The sequence below is a fragment of the Alosa pseudoharengus genome, unplaced genomic scaffold (assembly GCF_046254945.1).
Source record: "Alosa pseudoharengus isolate Yale_2024_CS ecotype anadromous, Long Island Sound unplaced genomic scaffold, YU_APseudo_1.1 YU_APseudo_1.1_scf_15, whole genome shotgun sequence".
Taxonomy (NCBI): Eukaryota; Metazoa; Chordata; class Actinopteri; order Clupeiformes; family Clupeidae; genus Alosa; species Alosa pseudoharengus.
Window position 1 is genome coordinate 28,664,273 of NW_027468620.1, and position 18,028 is coordinate 28,682,300.

Genomic DNA, 18,028 nt, shown 5'->3' on the forward strand with positions numbered 1-18,028 from the left:
ACAGTAACCATATTATGTAGGCCTATCAAAATAAAATACTGTATTTTTGTATTTAGAAAATACTCAAAATACTTTTTTCAAGGAAGTATGGAAGCACTGCAAAAAAAGCTTTTTAATATCCTAAACATTTAGCCTATTAAAACTATATAGTAAAAAACAATGCAATTTGGCCTGTCATACCAAATAGTATACCGTATGCAAGTTCATGTAGTGTGATCAGAAGAATAATTCAAGAATTTACATTTACATTTAGTCATCTGGCTGATGCTTATCCAAAACGACTGACAGAGCTTTCAATTAACCACATTATAATCAATAGGCCAAAATCATAAATGTGTATCTGTGCCGAATTTCGTAATTCAAGTCCAGTGCAGAACTGAATAAGAAAATCATAAGGCTATAGTATGTGAGAAACTTATGCCTTAATATCTCCAACCTCAAGTATGCAATAAGGAAATATAATTGTTATTTAATTAAACAAGGTGAACTTGTCCCCACTGTAGAATGCAGAAAAGGATGCTACAAGGAAGGGAATTCAAACACACTCAACACCTTACCATCTATTGATGTCATTGCGGTTCATTGAGATATCTGACATTTTTTCTGTTAAAGATTGGCATGGAGACAATAGGACATGGTTGCCTTTGTCGGTGTCCTTATGTGAACTTGCACAGGTAAACTTGCTCATCTTTACTTGCGTACGACTTCACACCAGTGCTTCAGACCAGAGCTGATATCTTTATAGTTGGCCATATGATGATATACTTAGGTTAATACTGTATTTCACCAGTTAGGGCACCAAAATGGCCACTGTGTAGCCTATCTTGAAAAGTTTTGGGTTACAATATACAGGTAGTGGGCTCTCTGTTGATTTTAATGAGTAGGCCTAAGCCTAAAGCTTTTTTATCACAATTTTCCAGACTTCGACCCTTTGTCTGCTTTTAACAAAATTCTGGCTATGATTGTTCCTTGTATTGCATCATGAGCCATCACTGCGCCTATTGCATTCTACTGTTGTTAGCCTTAAGCCTAGCTCAGTCATTATGTTATACCACATCGCCCTCCATTAGAAGTGCAATGAGCTGCATTGAGCATAATAAACTGCATTTAGAATTCCAATTCATCCATCCATATTTCTAGATATTTTGGTAAAGAAACTTAAAAGTAATACAATAGTAGTGTAATGCCTTACAATTCAGAGACAGTAATATTATAATGTAACAAATTACTTTGAAATGACAGTAATAAGTAATACATAATACATTACGATTTTGAAGTAACTTGCCCAACACTGTGTACGTTACAGTAAATATTGTAATGTTTTTACCAATGTACAAAGAAGGACACGTACATTGTACCTTGTTACGTCATTTCACCTCAAATATCAAAGCAACATGTCAGACAACATAGTTTTAGTACGTAATTGGGCTAGGTGTCCATTCTTCAGTTCCTGGAACAATAAGTGCTGTCTTAAGTGCTGTCAATAAGGAGTGGCAGTGACATCAGACAAAACAATTCCAGAAGTTATTCAAAGTTTCAAAAACGTAAGTTGTGAAGTTACTAAAGATAACCAAGGTTGAATTGAACACATTTTAAAATTGTATTTGTTATATTTTGGAGCTAGCTATACTTCTGATTAAAAAAATAACTACTTTCCGTGTAAAATGCATGATGTATACGGAGCTCATGCATGCAGATTGCTTCCTCAACCGTGCCCAGATGTCGTTACATGTGTAGGGCGTTAACTATCAGTTCATATTTGTACAGTAACAGGTGTGTGAAGGTGAAACGAGGGAGTGGATATTTGACCCAATACACGTGTGAACAATACCTTTTGGTTGACTTAACGATCTGCCAAGTCTTGGTGAATAGGCTACCAGTGGTTTTCAAAGTGCAAGCGGGCCCCACTATGGGGAATAGCATGACAGGTGGGGCGCGAGGAAAAGGAGAATTTGTTCTGTTGTGCCTATTTATAATAATGGCTTTCTTTTTTGACAAGGAAGATCATAGATTCAAAACAAAATAGCCACACACAAACACAAGTCATAAACAGACATACATATGAATTAAAATAACATCTGATCCAGCGGACTGAGACGGGAAATGTAATAAAAAAAAGTATTTTGTCGTTACCATTTTGCCTGGTTGATGGGATCAGGTGGGGCTTAAAAATTCCCCACCTTCAAAGTGGTAAATGACAGAAAAAGTTTGAGAACCACTGGTGTATACAAACTCTACATCGATGTGAACCCTAATTGGGGGCCAAGCAGCGAAGCTGCGAGGACCTCATTGTGTTTCTACGTTTTCCTATTATTATTATATGCAATAGAAGTCAATGGCAGCCCATAGAACCGTCTAGTAAAAAGTTGGGAAATTTGGCACACTAATTGGGGACGGTCCCATGATTCATGTCACAAGTTTTATGTCGGCAACTCGAACCCTCTAGCGCCACCAACAGGCCAAAGTTGGAAGTGTGTTCACTCACGTAACTTTTGACCCGTAGGTCCGATTTTCAGGTCAGGTATCATTGGAATCCTTGGACCAAGCCGAGTTCAACGCACCCTATGACGTCATTTTCCGCCATGATGGATTTTCCGCCATTTTGGATTTCATCAAAAACACTTAAAATGTATCAGGGGTTACATACTTTCTCTGATTCCCACCAAATTTTACACAGATCATCTTCAGACCAAGCCTCACAAAAGTTATCACTTTTCGTCTTCGGAAGTATTACCGTTCGCCCGTAACAGCCAATCAAAATTTGCGGCGAAGCCACAAAACAGGAAGTGAGCTCATATCTCAGCAACCCTTACATGTATCAAAGCCAAACTTGGTGCATGGACTCAGGACCCAATCAGGGGGAAATCTGGTGACCTTTGACCTCTAGGGGGCGCTGTAATTAAGAAACATGCCTTTTGGCCTGTAGCTGCTGTTGTGCTTAGAATTAAAACGCACTAGTGGTGTCTGGTAATACTGTTGGAAGTCCTTAGGCCGACCCAAGCCAACTTGTGATGTCATCGTAATTGATTCGGCCGCCATATTGGATTTAATCAAAAACATGACAGTATTTGCATGTCACAAATTTCAGCTGATCCTCACCAAAATTGGCAGAGACCATCTTCAGACCATGCCTTATCAGTGTATTTTTTTCTGGAACAATTGACAGAAGCGTTCGCCTGTAACAGCCAATCGAAATTTGCGGCGAAGCCGCCAAACAGGAAGTGAGCTCATATCTCAGTTACGCTTTCATGTATCAAAACCAAACTTAGTACATGGTCCCCAGGACCCACCAGGAGGACACTCAAGACATTTGGTGACCTTTGACCTCTAGGGGGCTCTGTAATTGGCAAAAATGTATTTTGGCCTGTAGTAGCTGTATTATTCTGCAATGGAGGTCAATGGTAGCCCATAGAACCGTCTGGTTCATCCTGAAGATGCACAAATAATTTGGTGACCTTTGACCTCTATAGGGGCATTGAAATCACATCAAGCATGATAATATTTCAATCGATCTTTTATTTTTGATGTGAAACTGATGACAGCGAGTTCCATCCAGTTAATTCTAAAGCGTGCGTGCAAGAGTGGGACGGGCACGGGCGATTGCGGCGGTGGGTTGGCTGGGTGAGGGGGCGGCGACACTCAGCCCTGGTTCAGCCCCACAAAATCAGTTATGTTTTGATGTGAAACTTGACCTTGTAACTCAGCCAATCTTGAGTTGTATGGCATGGAACTTGCTGTGACTGCTTAAGGCTATATGTCTGATGCAACGGCATTGACTTACATGGCAAATCTGGCCTGCTGAGCTGGCCTGCTTGGCCCCCTCATTGCTGCTTGCAGCTATATTTATTAGTAATATAATATGCATCCTTCTAAATATCATCAGTGCTGGACATCGTACCAGAGATGTCCTTCCATTAAAAGCAGTTTTGTTATGATTTCCTTCTCTACAATCACAACATGGCAACTATAAAATGCAGACAATGGTACTGAGAGAAATGGTAGAGAGAAAACATTAGTGTTTTTCCTGAGTAAACAAAATGAGACATTTGATTCACATGTTAATGCAAAGCACTTAATCTTTACTTGAAAGAAGGTAATATACATCCTGGAATTACAGATAATAAAGATACAATATGAGCAAAATCATTTCACAATGAGTAGCCTCTCTTCATTCGCACTGATTCTGAAAGTATTGCGAACGTGAAAAAAAGTCTAGTTTTAGGAAAGAAAACAGTGAAAAGCACACCTAAAAAGCAAGGGTGACCAGGCAGGTTACTGTAAAATATACTGTAAAAAAATGTTTCTACATTAAGCAGTAGTCCACATTCCTAACCTCTTCAAAAATGAAAAAAAAAAAGAAAAAAGAAAAGTTAACAAAAAAGTGTTTTTTTTCCTTTCATGGTCTTCCTCCCACTGAATAGCTCAACTGCAATGCATATACCATAAATAGATGTAAGGGGGGGGATTTCACACATAAGATTTCAAAACAGTTCTACAAGCAAGTCTTTTCACAATTTCAGCATGGCTGAAACAATAAGTGGTCTCTCCGGGCAAATACCAAACATAGAGAGAAACTCAGGCCAACTTTTACAAACCTTTTAAGATAGTCAGTCTGCAGGCGCATCTGCAAATGCTGCTCATGCCAAACACCTCCAAAAATGATACATGTTAAAACTACTGTGGCCCTTAAAATTGCTGGGTGGGTGAAAGTTGCCATTATTCCTTCCGTTTGTAAACCCCAGTAGTGACAAAACATTTGTAACATGACACACAAGAGATAACAGGTTAAAGCCAAGAAAGTTGGTTTCCTTTTTAACAATGAACCTACAACCTCTTTTGCCAGGGATGTGTAGTATTAGTCTTATCTAATTGTTTATTCTAAACTGAAAAGAAATCAGTAACATATCGCCCATTTTCAATATTTTGAACTGGTGCAGTCCCTCAAACTTCTAGGCCATTTAGCACCCTTTGATGAGCCCAGCTACTGAAGGTGTTCAACAGCAAGTTTGAGTTTCACATTTACGTGCTGAAAATTGTTTTTTTCCCTCACTCTTTCTGTTTAAAAGGAAGGACACTACAGTAGTTGACAACTCAAAATTATTCATGTGTGATGCAATCTGATCATTTCATAAACCTACAACAACTGGAATTAATCTTCTTCAAACTGAATACATGTTCTTCGTTGTGGATCCACTTTTGCTAGAGGTGTCATCGTGTGACTGGTAGCCGATGAGAAGTTTGCCGGGAATATTCAAACGCTCTTTGTATTGTTGCCTAGAGGAAGAAAAGAACAGAGTTCATTGTATGGTGATTGAAGGCTTTAAAAACTAACCAGCTGCTTAAACCAACATCTGCGGGAGGGGAAGGAGGTTAATAAATGATTGAGGCAATTTGTACGGTTAAAAGATAGCAAAAGTAGTATTGTCCAACATGCTTTTATAGGCCTACAATGACAATGTCCCTTGTGAATTTCTTATCAATATATCTAAATAATTAAAAAAAAACTCTTATGGTTAATTACAATTACTAACTGAACTGATAACTGATACTGGTTCATGTGAACATCTGAATAGACCTAGAGACTGCACCATCATTGTCACCACCAGACTCAGGGTCCATCTAATCTGGATCCTAATGTGCCAGAGGTTTTCTCAGTTCCAACTGGCAACTGAAAGCAAAGGGCTGATTTGCTTCATTCTATTCCAAAAGTTTTTACAACTAACACATAGCGCCTTGACAGAGAAAACTTTTACAATGTGTCCAATGTGACATCCCCCTCTAGTGGCAAGGCACTTGGAATCTACCTTTAGACCCTCCAACTATCATTAAATGGTTTAAGTAACCTTTTCTTATTAACTAAGCATATAACCTAATATCTAACACAAGCATGCCCAGCAGAGAATTTTATCTAAATCAAGAAAAACATGGCAAACATCACACACCACTCATCTAAGGACCAAACATCTTGCTTCCCTGAATGCTGCTGTTGCGGTCATCAATTCATTCAAGTTAATCCTACATTTCACTATTCTCAAATAACATACTGCATGTCAGTAATGGTAGCTAGACCAAGTCTTCTAAGGCTGGTTTCGGCAGACCCATTCACTTTGAGAATAGGGTCTGGAAACCTCCACCGGAGATTGCATCGTATCGAAACCAATGCCTCACTGCAACGTCATCACACTTACAGTATGCACCTCTGGTTGCTGACTGGATCAACATCTTGGTTGGGGAATGCATGCCAATACGAATAGGAATTGTTTGGTGAAACTAGGCTGCAGGCTTGTGCACAATTCAGAATTGAATTGAGAATGACTCCTAAATTCCAATTCAATTCTTGAATTTGAATTGAATTTGAATTAAGGTCAAAAACAGGATGTAGAATTACAATTCGAATTTGAATTAAAGGAAGTAGGAAGTAGGAAGAAATTCATATACACAATTTAAGGGTAGTGTTTAACAATGAAGCTTCACAGTATATGTCAGATATGATTGCATTAAAACACAGAACTTGTAACTTAAAACAGTAACAAATGACATTTCCACACTGTAAAACAATTGTTTTACTTACTTAAAATGTTCTAGTAAGTAGAATTCAGGTTTTGTCTTTTGTTGAGATTACTTGCGTAAAATGAGTGTTACTTCATTTTGAGGTAAAAAAGTAAACAATCAAGTAAACTATACTTGAATTGCTGAAGTTTGTGCTACACTGTAAAATTAGTTTATAACCTTACTTAACCTGTTAGTTTTAAAAAGCATGCAAACTGATTGTCCTTGCAATTCCCATTCCAGATCTGTCTGTAATGTCAAGTTGTGCAAACAAACGCTCACTCAGTGTAGTGCACTTACAGTACACAGAATTGCTATTTCAACTAACTTGGTCATTACAATTACAAGTAAAGTATACAGTATGTTTATTAAATACAACAGGTGTATTGAAGTTGTGCTAACTAATGTCACAGTTCCGCTACTGATATGACAAAAATGCATTTCCAGAATGCCACAGACCCGGCCTATAATGTTGTTAAAGGGATCACATATTAATCTTTACTGAAATTCAATCTTAAGTTACAATAACAAAGTGACAGTGACACTAAAGGCTATATATATACTGTTGTTGTGTAATATATGTGATTTATATTGATACATCACCCCATCAATGACTATCCAAAACAGACTAATACTGTGAGTAGAACTAGTGCTGACAGACAGACACAGATCTGTAGCTGTAAACCATACATACAGGTATTCTGTCTCTGCTAAGTTACTGAGGCTAAATGTGAGCTTGATTAGAATCTTTATGGGTGATCTCCTTGCAAGCTTAATTGCTGCTAGGAATGGTGGTGTTAGTGGCTGTCCATTAAATGGCACTCTCCTCTCTGGTCAGGATATTAATATCAACCCAAATGCCTTCACATCATGGATACGCTGAATTGCAGAAATCAGGCCTTTGAATGCAGTGGTATAACAAAGTCCTGACTATTGTGGCAAGATTTGGGGGGTCCCTGAACCACTAGACAAACCTAAGTGAGTGCCACATATTGGTGGTACATAGTGAGGTTTCCCCTTCACTGTGCAGTACTTTCAGACTGTAGTAAAACAATATACAAATGTAACATGTTGCTGATGTTCTACCCACAAAATTAGAGTGTTTTGGATAGTCATCTACTTGATGGTGCGATGCATCAACATAAATTACACACCAACATAGTATATAACCGTTAGTGTCACTGTCACTTTATTGTAATTTAAGATTGAATTTCAGTAAGGATTAATATGTGATATCTTTACAAATATGTGGGCCAGGGCAGTGGCTTTCTGGAAATGCATTGTGGGAAATGTAACATCAGTTAGCACACCTTGTGTTTAATAAACACACAATATACTTTACTTGTAATGACCAAGTTAGATTAAATAGGAATTCTCATTAGTGTAAGTGTACTACACAAAGTAAGCATTTGTTTGCACAACAAAATACCTATTCCTGATTAGTCTGTAATTTCAAGGCAATCAGTTTGCATGTTTTTTTTTTAAACTAAGGTTAACTAACTAACTTCACAGTGTAGCAAAACTTAAGCAATTCATATAGTTTACTTGATTTAAATGAGCATGTTCACTTTTCCACCTCAACATTAAATTACTCCTTTTAGTCAAGTAATGTCAAAAAGCAAAATCATTCTTCCTGTTGTGGAATTGCTTTGAATTGCCATGAATTTAATTCCACTTCCTGTCATTCCAATTACAATTTTCTGTGGGGTGGAGCCAATTCAATTCAAATTCCAATTCGTAAATTGAATGGAGATCCATTCTAAAATTCGGAATTTTGCACAAGCCTGTCAGGCTGAAGCCTCACAACAATGATGTACTGTATTAAAAGGCTAGGCAGTAGGGGTGTACAACAGTACACAAAAAAACACAGTTCAGTGTGTACCTCGGTTTTGCAGTCACAGTTCATTTTCGGTACAGTAAGCCTGTAGGTTACTGCTAGCCTAACATTCACAATATTGCTGCTGTGCTGTGTTTTGGCCATTCTCTCTACCTTTAGTTATAAGCATTTATCCTGGTCATTGTAAGTGCCATTTACATTTGTATTTTTTTAGCACAGTCTAGCCTACCCAGTTCTGCCACCATTTCATATATTAATACTTGCATTGATTTGATTTTGATTTTTAAATAATACAAATGATAGTAGCAAATGATAGCTTTGTGTCTCCTCTTTCATCTGACATTCGTGGCATATCTATCAGATCACAGGTTCGGGAGTAATTAAGTGTGCTTGCTGAAAGCAGCACACTTATTGTTCTTCTTAAGTTTTCTTATTCCTGTAAGCCCGATTTTTGGCCAGCTCCTGCTCCAAGACCTTTTGAGATATCACCACCGGTCCAACTCTGGAACGTCCGGACGGAACCGGTGTAGTGTGGAAATTGAAAATGATGTCACTGACCCTTGTCATTCTTCCGCCATATTGGATTGAATAGAAAGCGAAACTAAAGTTTCACAGGTCACAAATTTGGTCCGAACTTCACGAAACTTGACGTACATGATCCTTCGACCAAGCCTCACAAAAGTTACAGAAAGGATTTTTGAATTTCAAAAGCGTTTGCCCGTCACAGCCAAACGAAATCGGCGGCGAAGCTCCAAAACAGGAAATCGTCCATATCTCAATAACACTGTCACATATCGATACCAAATTTTGTATATGAACTCGGGACTCCAATGTGAGGGTGCATAAGCTAAAAAAAAAAAAGAAATATTCCAAAAGTTTTCAGCATTTGGCAAACCACCCACCCGTATTTGGTAACTGCCACCTTTCACTTTTGCAGTTGAACCTCTATCACAATGCCTTCCAAGTATGCACAATGTCTCTGGCCAGCCACAATGTCTCTGGGCAGCCCTGACCAATCATGAAATCCTTGCTCAGCCATGGGATAGTATGGACTTACGAGCAAAGATTCTAGAACAGGGCTTCACGAAAGACACGTTTTGAGTTTGTGGCCAAGAACCTAAAATATCGGTTTCCATGTGTATGTGCTGGATGGTGTGCGTCCTTTATGAAAGTAAGTGTTTTATACAGTTAACGTTACAGACATAATGAGTCATGTTGTAGTGGTCAACATAAATGTGCCCCTTCTGTTATTAGAATGCTAAGCGGAGAAGCATGCTAAGTAGAGATTTAGTATCATTAATTTCTTGTGTGGCTAGCTATAGGGAGCAGATGTATGTTGCTAATTGGGATTTATGTTGTTTAGCGTAATGCCATGGTCATTTGATATGAGATGCTTGCACTTGTAACTTCGTCACTTGTAACTTTAGGACTGCTATTTTTTTTACTAACAGTAATTCATGAAGCACTTTAGCCCTAAAAGTAGGACCTAAGTCTGTGACAGCTTAAAAGAAGTGGCGAGGACTCCTAACGCGATGTTTTGAAATGCGTCTACTATTGTCTACAGGAGCTTCCAATCGCGAGGGAACTTGCATTGTAGGCATAACTAAAGGATGCAATAACACCACCAACAACCAGAACTAGCCTACTCATTGTCAACATGTACATTAAATGCAACGTTTCATGTGAATCAAATTAAAATGTTTTCTTTGCAAATGTAGGCATAGGCATATGGTGACAGATTCATTTAATAATGCTGCTGTGTGAATCACGGTAAGCGCGAATGAAGTGGCCACTTCTTAATGGGACCCACTGTATGGAAGTGGGCTAAGTAAAATACAGATGTTTCAAATAAGATAAGGTTAATCAGAATTCTACGATATGCCCGCTTGACAACTGCAGAGATAGAACTGGCCTTTGGCCATAGCAACCATCCATTTAGAACGATTAGCCTTCATAGCAACCAAAGATCTGAGCTGTGTTGCAATGTGAGGCACAGTATAGAAAGGTGATTAAATATACAGAGACAGGTCAAAAAATATAGTGCAATGTAGACAGTAGTATACAGTTGATTTACAGACAGTGGTTTAAAGTAATATGAAGTATTCCTTTATTCTGAGATACATCTGAGATAGGCTACATCAATAGGCTCTCAAAACAACCCCAGGCTCACAAAACAATCCCAAACAGACATAAGGTCTTTATAGAGCAAATCCATATAGATTATTTGTCAAATAAACCAGTAAAACATAATTTGTGGGATGGAATATATAACGTTCACACTCATAGCTCATATTTTTTTTTTAAAAATCAGTGAAAAATTATCCTGACAAACAAGCAACTTTTTAATGCCTTGGTCATATTTCATAATTTCAATTCCTCTGTAGGTTACCTAGTTTGAGAGGCGCAAGACGCGTGACATTATTTATTTTTTCAGCCAATCACTGCTGTCATTTTATTTTATTGATTTGATCTTAGTCATAGAAGCTAAATTTGAAGGCAGGCCCAAAGGTAAAATCCAACGAACCGCATTCAAACCGCAAGCCAATAGTTGAATAGCCCTCTCCTAGAGCTTTTGAGGTATTGCCACTGAAAGGCACTGTTAGAATGCTTGGATCAAGCCAGGGTCAGCATAGCGTATGTCACTGTCTGCTCACGTTGGTGACCGGACCAGGGCAAGCACACTTTCGCAGTTCCCGCGGGAAATGCAGTCTAGTTCAAACTAGAGACCGACCGATCGATCGGCCAGCCGATTTAATCGGCCGATTTTTGCTATTTTTTAATCAATCGGCAGATTTTCTTATTTGGCCGCGCCGGTTTTAAGTCAGGCACATCTGTGGGCAGCTACTTGGAACACAGCGCGAGGTTTTAAAAGAGACGGTCTATTTAGAACTAAGAAAATCTTTGGTTTTAAGAAGGAGCAAGACTGTCTACAAATAAGGCATCAATTTTTACATTCCAGTGTCCCAAAGTCGTATATTTTCTCTTATGATTTCTCTATGATTGTAATCTGTGATGTTGCTTCATTTACCGAAAGTGCGTTAGGAATGCGCCGGCAAGCCCCCTCAATGCTGGACCCCGTTTCTCGAAAGCATTGTTGCTAACCAGTTAGCAACTTAGTAGGTTGCCTATGGGAAAATGCATTGCATCCAAGTAAGTTGCTAACTTAGTTAGCAACGACACTGTCGAGAAACACACCCCTGGTGACCAGCGTGATGTTTCGATCTAAACTATAGTAACGGACAATCTAAGTGAAAATTTAACAAAAAGAGGACGCAAATCTAACATGTGAACGCTTTATAACACTGTCATCCCATGTCCATTCGTTTTCAACTGCATCGGAGTTGAAGAAGAAATGGAAGTTGCTTAGCGTTGTGGCTACAAGTGCGTTGGGAATGCGCCGACTATGCAAGCCCCCGCCCTTAACGCTGGTGACTGCTATGTTACGATCTAAACTTAAGTAACGGACAATCTAAGTGAAATGTTAACAAAAAGAGGACGCACAAATAACAAGTGAACGTTTGTTTTCGCGATGTATACATGTTTGATTTGATTGCGAATTTGATAAGTATCAAACCGATGTTCTCTAGTTCCTATTTCCGGTATCCTGCACAGCATGCTGGGAGACGGAGTTTTATATTGCTGAAACCTAGGTCTGTGGTAAGGCATGGAAGTTCCACAGTGAAACTGTATAACCTGAACATGTATTTTGCCGTTTTGAAGTAACTATCTGAAGTTGTCACATCATGGAAGTCTTCTTGCACTCTGTTAAGAATATTCAAATGAAAACTTAATAGACTTAATTGGCATGCTTAAATAGCATGCCAATTAAGGATAATACGATAGCATATCGGCCCTAAAAATAGGCCCAAAAAATCGGCAGGTCACATTGGCCATCGGCTGACTCCGACCTCTAAAAATTGGTATCGGCATCGGCTTTAGAAAAACCCAAATCGGTCGGTCTCTAATTAGAACGAGAGTAATCGGTGTGCCGCGTTGGTTTTTGTACGACATTATTTTGCAGTCACTTCGTCTGTTTTTATAACCCAGAAGGATCGATATACTTGGTACCAATGGATAGCCCTGTCTCCTCTTTCATCTGATATGCTTGCCATATCTATGCGATCACAGGTTTGAGAGTAATGGGTGAGCAGGTGACCGCAGAAAAGTATAGACTGTAAATATGATGCAATTTGATTTAATTTCATGATTTCTTTACATTTTCATAATTGATCGTACAGACAAGTGCATAGTCTCGTTGGAAAGCCCCTCTTCTGCTCCGTCACGCAATAAAAATTTCATATCGCTGCGATGAAAAGTTCCAGAGCAATGTAACAGAAGAATGGGTGTGTTGATGCACTTTGTGCCAATCGGGTTTTAAGGGAATTTGAAACATGGTCCGCAAGCAAAAAAGCCAACTGTTGATTACAGTTGATCACACATTTTCGTACACATCTGTACCTAAACAGTTCTATATGAATATGTGTACCTTTACACCCCTACTAGGCAGTGACATAGACTGGTCAACATGTGATCTGTGGAAGCCTCCATAAACTTTAGGCTGCAACATGTAGGTAAGAGGCTGATTACTGACTAATTTACCACTAGAACCACTAGAAACCTGGTTTGCCGGCCTGTTGTGGCCCCATTTGAATTGCCCTGAACTACAGGCTCTCTACATGGGACAATCAACATGCTATTACCTGGAATACAACCCAAACTGATAACTGCAATTGTTAAAGTGAAACAATCTTTGATAGATAGATAAATAGATGGATATAAACTTCAATAATGGCAAAGGAAAATTCAAACTATTTCCACATTTGCTTGATAGCAAGTCACACATACATTTTCTCTGATCCACATAAAATGTCTGAAAAGAGGGAAGTCAGTCACTTACCCTATCGTCATAATGGCTTCCCTGTTTTGGCAGTTGCCAGTCCAGATGGCTATTTTATCTCCTTTCGGCCTGACATTGACCACAGCTCCACACACGTCTTCACTGGCCTCATCAAAAGACTCTCCAATTAAACACAAAAGCTGAAAGCCAATCAAAAAGGCAGGTTAGGGGTCTGGTGGCTGCACCCGTATAGAGAACATCTGAATGATTCTCCCAAGACACATAGGAACAGGGCGCGGTTTACCGTCTCCATCCAGTAGCGGTCAAGGTCGTTATGTCTCTGCTGTTTGCTTAGAGTCATCAGCCACCTGCCCCCAAGTTTATTCCGGTCATCCTCCCACATGGGCTTGATGCCATCCTACATGGGGAAAATGTGTCAATCACACTCAGCTAATTGACAGCATGCCACAAAAAGTCTGCCTTTAACTGCCTTTAAGCTCCATCTCTACTATTTAGACCTAAACATCTACAACCAGATGCCAAGTGCTGTATGCCACATGGTTAGACAGAAATACATCCACATAGCCTTCAGAGATGGAAGAGTCCTGAATATTCCAAATCAGATGGCATTATTCATCTATATACTTTGTGTGGTGTCTGGGTCCATATAACAGCAATAGGATAAACTGATACATTATAGAATAGAAAATACATTAGTATTACCTTAAATAAGCAATAGTCACAGCCAAACCCGAGTTTGCTTGGTTGCTGTATATGGTTGTATAATCTGGGAACAAATTTGACATTACAATCATATTCAACAGGATAAAATAATTTAAATATCAGATAAATATTCTCAAAGAACCTTGATTATTGACATTTAATGCCAGAGGATTAATGTCAGATCTAATACCACATAGTAACTCCAGCTTGGAGAGATAGTTAAACACTATTTAAAGACACTTACGCCCAAAAGTCCTCTACTGTGTCAAACTTGGCAATCAGACGCAGATTTTCTGTCCAACTTTTGCTCTTGTCATTTTTGAAATACCATAGGGCCCATCTGTGAAGAGAAAAACATCATTACATATTTCCAGGCTTCCTTTTTAAAAATATTTTTTTTTTGCCCTATGCCTATGGAATCCTTCTAGGGAATGGCACATCATGAAGTTTATTAATAAGCAGAGTAGTATTTGCATCCATGGAACTGTAATGTCAAGGATAAACTAATATGTAAGGGATAATGTACAGGAATTATCAGGAAAATAAGTCCCGACAGGGCGAACCGCCCTGAAGGGACTTATTTTACCGATAATGACCGGCGTTCCATACATTATCCCGCTTATTATACGGCTACTTGCCAAAACAAAAAAATAAACTCCACATGATATATCTCTTTAATTCTTTTCTTTTGCTGAGAAACAATTTGTTTTCAACACACGCTGAACTTGAATCAAACATTCTTTAGGACACAGCTGATCAACGGTCTGCTTTCACTTTTGAATGAAGTTCCATTGCAAGAAGTGACCGGACTACTTGCGGAGTGACATGAAAGACGTAAATCAGAAGCACAAAACCCGTTGCCATTGACAGCGCTAATTATAAGTTTGCAGCGGTAATTGAATGAATTGAATTGAACATGAATTTATTTTACAGTAGAACATCGGGAAATCCCATTCAAGTCAATGGAGCCTCTACTAGCATTGTGAAGAGCTGTATAATAATAGATTGTAAGTCACAAGCAATTATTTATGAGTAGATAAGACTATCCAGGACTAAATTAAAGACAAAAAGTTAGTATTTTTTCTGATGCCATTTTTTTTTAGCAATTTTGCTATGAAATGGGAGATTGTACTCATTCAAACCACCGTCAAATATGAGCATAATGAATAAATGCATGTGATGTGCTGCTGAACAACAAAACAGTCAGCCACCCAACACATATAGGCTACCCATTGTTTATGAGGGCCATTATTGTCTCATTAACAAACCAAAGGGAGTAGACAGGGAAGGGAGGAGAGAGATGGTATAGTCCAAACCCTCATTACCTTTGTGTCGAAAGCAACACTCTCACTGTGTGTCCTAAACATACTCTCAGATTTACTACTGGGGTATCTGTGGGTGGGATGGAGTAGGGGTTGGGGGGCATGAACACCACTAAAAGACACAAATGCTGTTCACAAACACAACTAACTACAATATTCCATCATTAGGTGGGAAAATGACCAACAAACGGTGTCTGCTGGTGTCCACAGCATGGCACACATAGCTCCCTGACACTTCTCATGAATCCTGTCCTCAAGATCAATTTGGCATTATACTCTCACTGACCAACCCTTGCCATTGCGCTGCAAGATAGACTGAGTTCAAACAGCAGGCACTGCACAGGCGGAAAGGACAGGAAGGTCTGTCCAATGGATGACATCAGCACTTCTGCTCTGCCCATGGCTGCCTGAATGACTGTTCAATGCTGCTGAGCAGAACACTAACAAAACTGCTGTTCTATGAAGGTCTTTCAAGTGAACTGACCACACCGACTCTTCACTCTCCTTCCACAGAAACATCATAACGGGGTACAAAATCCCTTCATCTGAGCCTTAACCAACGTGATGAAAAGTAATCTGAAGAAGTCACGATGATCCATAGCTTACCATGAATACAAGTGAGGATTCATATAATGCTGCAAGTTTTATGTCATTTATGGCATATTTAAAGAAAAGCAAATGAGATGTATCACCATTCACATATTAATCAATAAAAAGTACAGGCATCACAATCCTCCAAAATGACAGTACTTGATCCAACTCTGCTCAGTAGCCTAATAGAAAACGTGTGTGTTTTACAATCCTTCCAAGGTGAAGCTTTCAAACACTGAAGGTTGCAAACGTTGCACTACCTATGTAACAATGACCATTCCGAGACCATGCCATGTGAGCACATTTACACACAGAGACAATACCTGTTCTGCAATGGATGTTTGATGTACTGCTCAGAACTTGCAACGGCGGGTGTAGGTGTTTCATTGGGACCATCTTCAGTTTCGTTTCCTCGCTACATGAAAAGAACCAACAATGAACACAATTGATAAGAAATACTGTGTTACAGGTCAAATAGGCAGACTTGGTGATTTCAGAATCCTCTTCGAAATTAAAGTGCGAACACAAACACAACGTTAAGCTACATGCATTTATCATCGGTAGGTTCATCAAGGTTGGCTGACATAACATTATTGTTTATGTGTCAAATTACATGTATCATACAACAACACGTTACTTATTGAGGATAGTGCTAACGTTACAACACATACATTGGGTGTGTAACGTTAACAGTTTGCTGTAATTATAGCTTTACGTCAAATGTGGTTGCAACACACACCTTTAAGATGAGTAAGTTACTGTGGTGTTATTTTGAAGGTGGTCATCACTCGACAAGTTAACGTCACAAGGAAACAAGTGTCCTTTACAATGCGAGGGAGAGGATTTAACGTTAACGTTAGAGTAATTTAATAGGATATTCAAATCAAGAGCAATGCCTTCTAGCTATCGTAAGCTAGCGAGACGTTGGGTTACTCTCTTTGGAAAGGAAATTATTTCTCCAATCTAAGACCGAACAGCATATCGCGTTACATAAATCAGTATTACAACATGTTAACAACCTGCATGCTGTCATTCAGTTCAAAAAACACAAGAGATTCATTTAGATTTTCCAGATGTATACAAGACAGCTAGCATTCCTAGCAAGCTAGCATTCATAGGAATGGCAAATGAATTGGATACCAGATAGCTTGCTAGCATAAGTAGCTCGTGAAACTAGCTAGCACGAAACACACGTGTCTAGATCAGGTTTTTGTTTCACCGAACAGACACCAGCACGACAGTGTACATCAGTTCCGAGAAATCGTGTCGCTCGGAACAATGTAAGATAGCCCATGTTAAATTAATGCGAGGACAGAATCAGTGCTATTCAGCCCCAGTGCCTCCCTGCCAACAAAGTCACCACCAATGCCACCCCTAAATCCATTTGAAAGCTAGCTAGCACAGGAGAACATCTTGTTGAGCCGGCGACATCAGTGCGCTCTTGAAGCTCTTAAAATCAACAACTAGTTTTAAATATGTGCAGTGCTTCATCGAAATCTAATGGAATACAAATATTTCACAAACTAATTCATCACTTTCAGAGATCGTTAGGGTCCCTAACGTTAGAATTCTGGACACCCCGTTCTCTCTTACCGGCTCCGAAGTCGCCATCTTGCCAGTAAAATTCTCCTGTCCGCTCAACCATACGTTGATGCGTCACGAAACCACTAACGTTAGGAAATCTACGTCAACGTACGTAGCTCAAACTCATGTGGATGCTACTCATGTGGTCCATGCAGGAGATCCTGACTCAACGCAATGCAACAAATAAATCTCTTCTGTGTGATACTTGGTAAATGTAGGTCGTGATGCTAGAATAGAGAGAAGCCTCTACTTGAGAATAGATGCTAGAACATCCCCTCCCCCAAACACACACACACACACACACACACTTGGTAGGGCCTTACTGAGGCCCTTGGAAGTTACCTCTCCCTCCCCTTACAACACACCTGAGGAAATGTATTGCTTAGGCCTACTTTAGTCCTATATTATAAAACAGCTTAAATAACATGTTACATGTAGGTATCATTGTGGTCTAAAGTGTGGAGATCATTGTGTAGTTCTTCTTTAAACTTTATAGTGTGTGTGCACTGTGAAGATATGCACAAACACATAATGAGACTTATTCTTAGCCAGTTTTAATAATATGAAGTAAACTGAAATAAATGA

The 18,028-nt window shown here is 39.2% G+C and overlaps 1 protein-coding gene across 1 annotated transcript; it reads right to left on the reverse strand.

Moving 5' to 3' along the window:
• Window positions 1-4,058: 4,058 nt before the first annotated feature.
• On the reverse strand, window positions 4,059-17,527 carry eif4e1c (eukaryotic translation initiation factor 4E family member 1c). The gene is made up of 7 exons (XM_076286181.1): window positions 17,453-17,527; window positions 16,183-16,274; window positions 14,191-14,286; window positions 13,947-14,010; window positions 13,528-13,641; window positions 13,284-13,423; window positions 4,059-5,274 (listed from the first exon to the last, which is right to left on the reverse strand). Exons 1-7 carry the CDS (start codon window positions 17,468-17,470, stop codon window positions 5,160-5,162), a joined length of 639 nt encoding a protein of 212 aa, XP_076142296.1. The 5' UTR covers window positions 17,471-17,527; the 3' UTR covers window positions 4,059-5,159.
• Window positions 17,528-18,028: the final 501 nt, after the last annotated feature.

What these genes read in the sequence shown, in the direction of transcription:
- eif4e1c (XM_076286181.1), bottom strand. An exon ending in AAACATCCATTGCAGAACAG is followed by an intron (nt 14,287 to 16,182) that starts GTATTGTCTCTG and finishes TTCTCTTCACAG; the next exon opens with ATGGGCCCTATGGTATTTCA. An exon ending in ACCGCTACTGGATGGAGACG is followed by an intron (nt 13,424 to 13,527) that starts GTAAACCGCGCC and finishes ATTGGCTTTCAG; the next exon opens with CTTTTGTGTTTAATTGGAGA.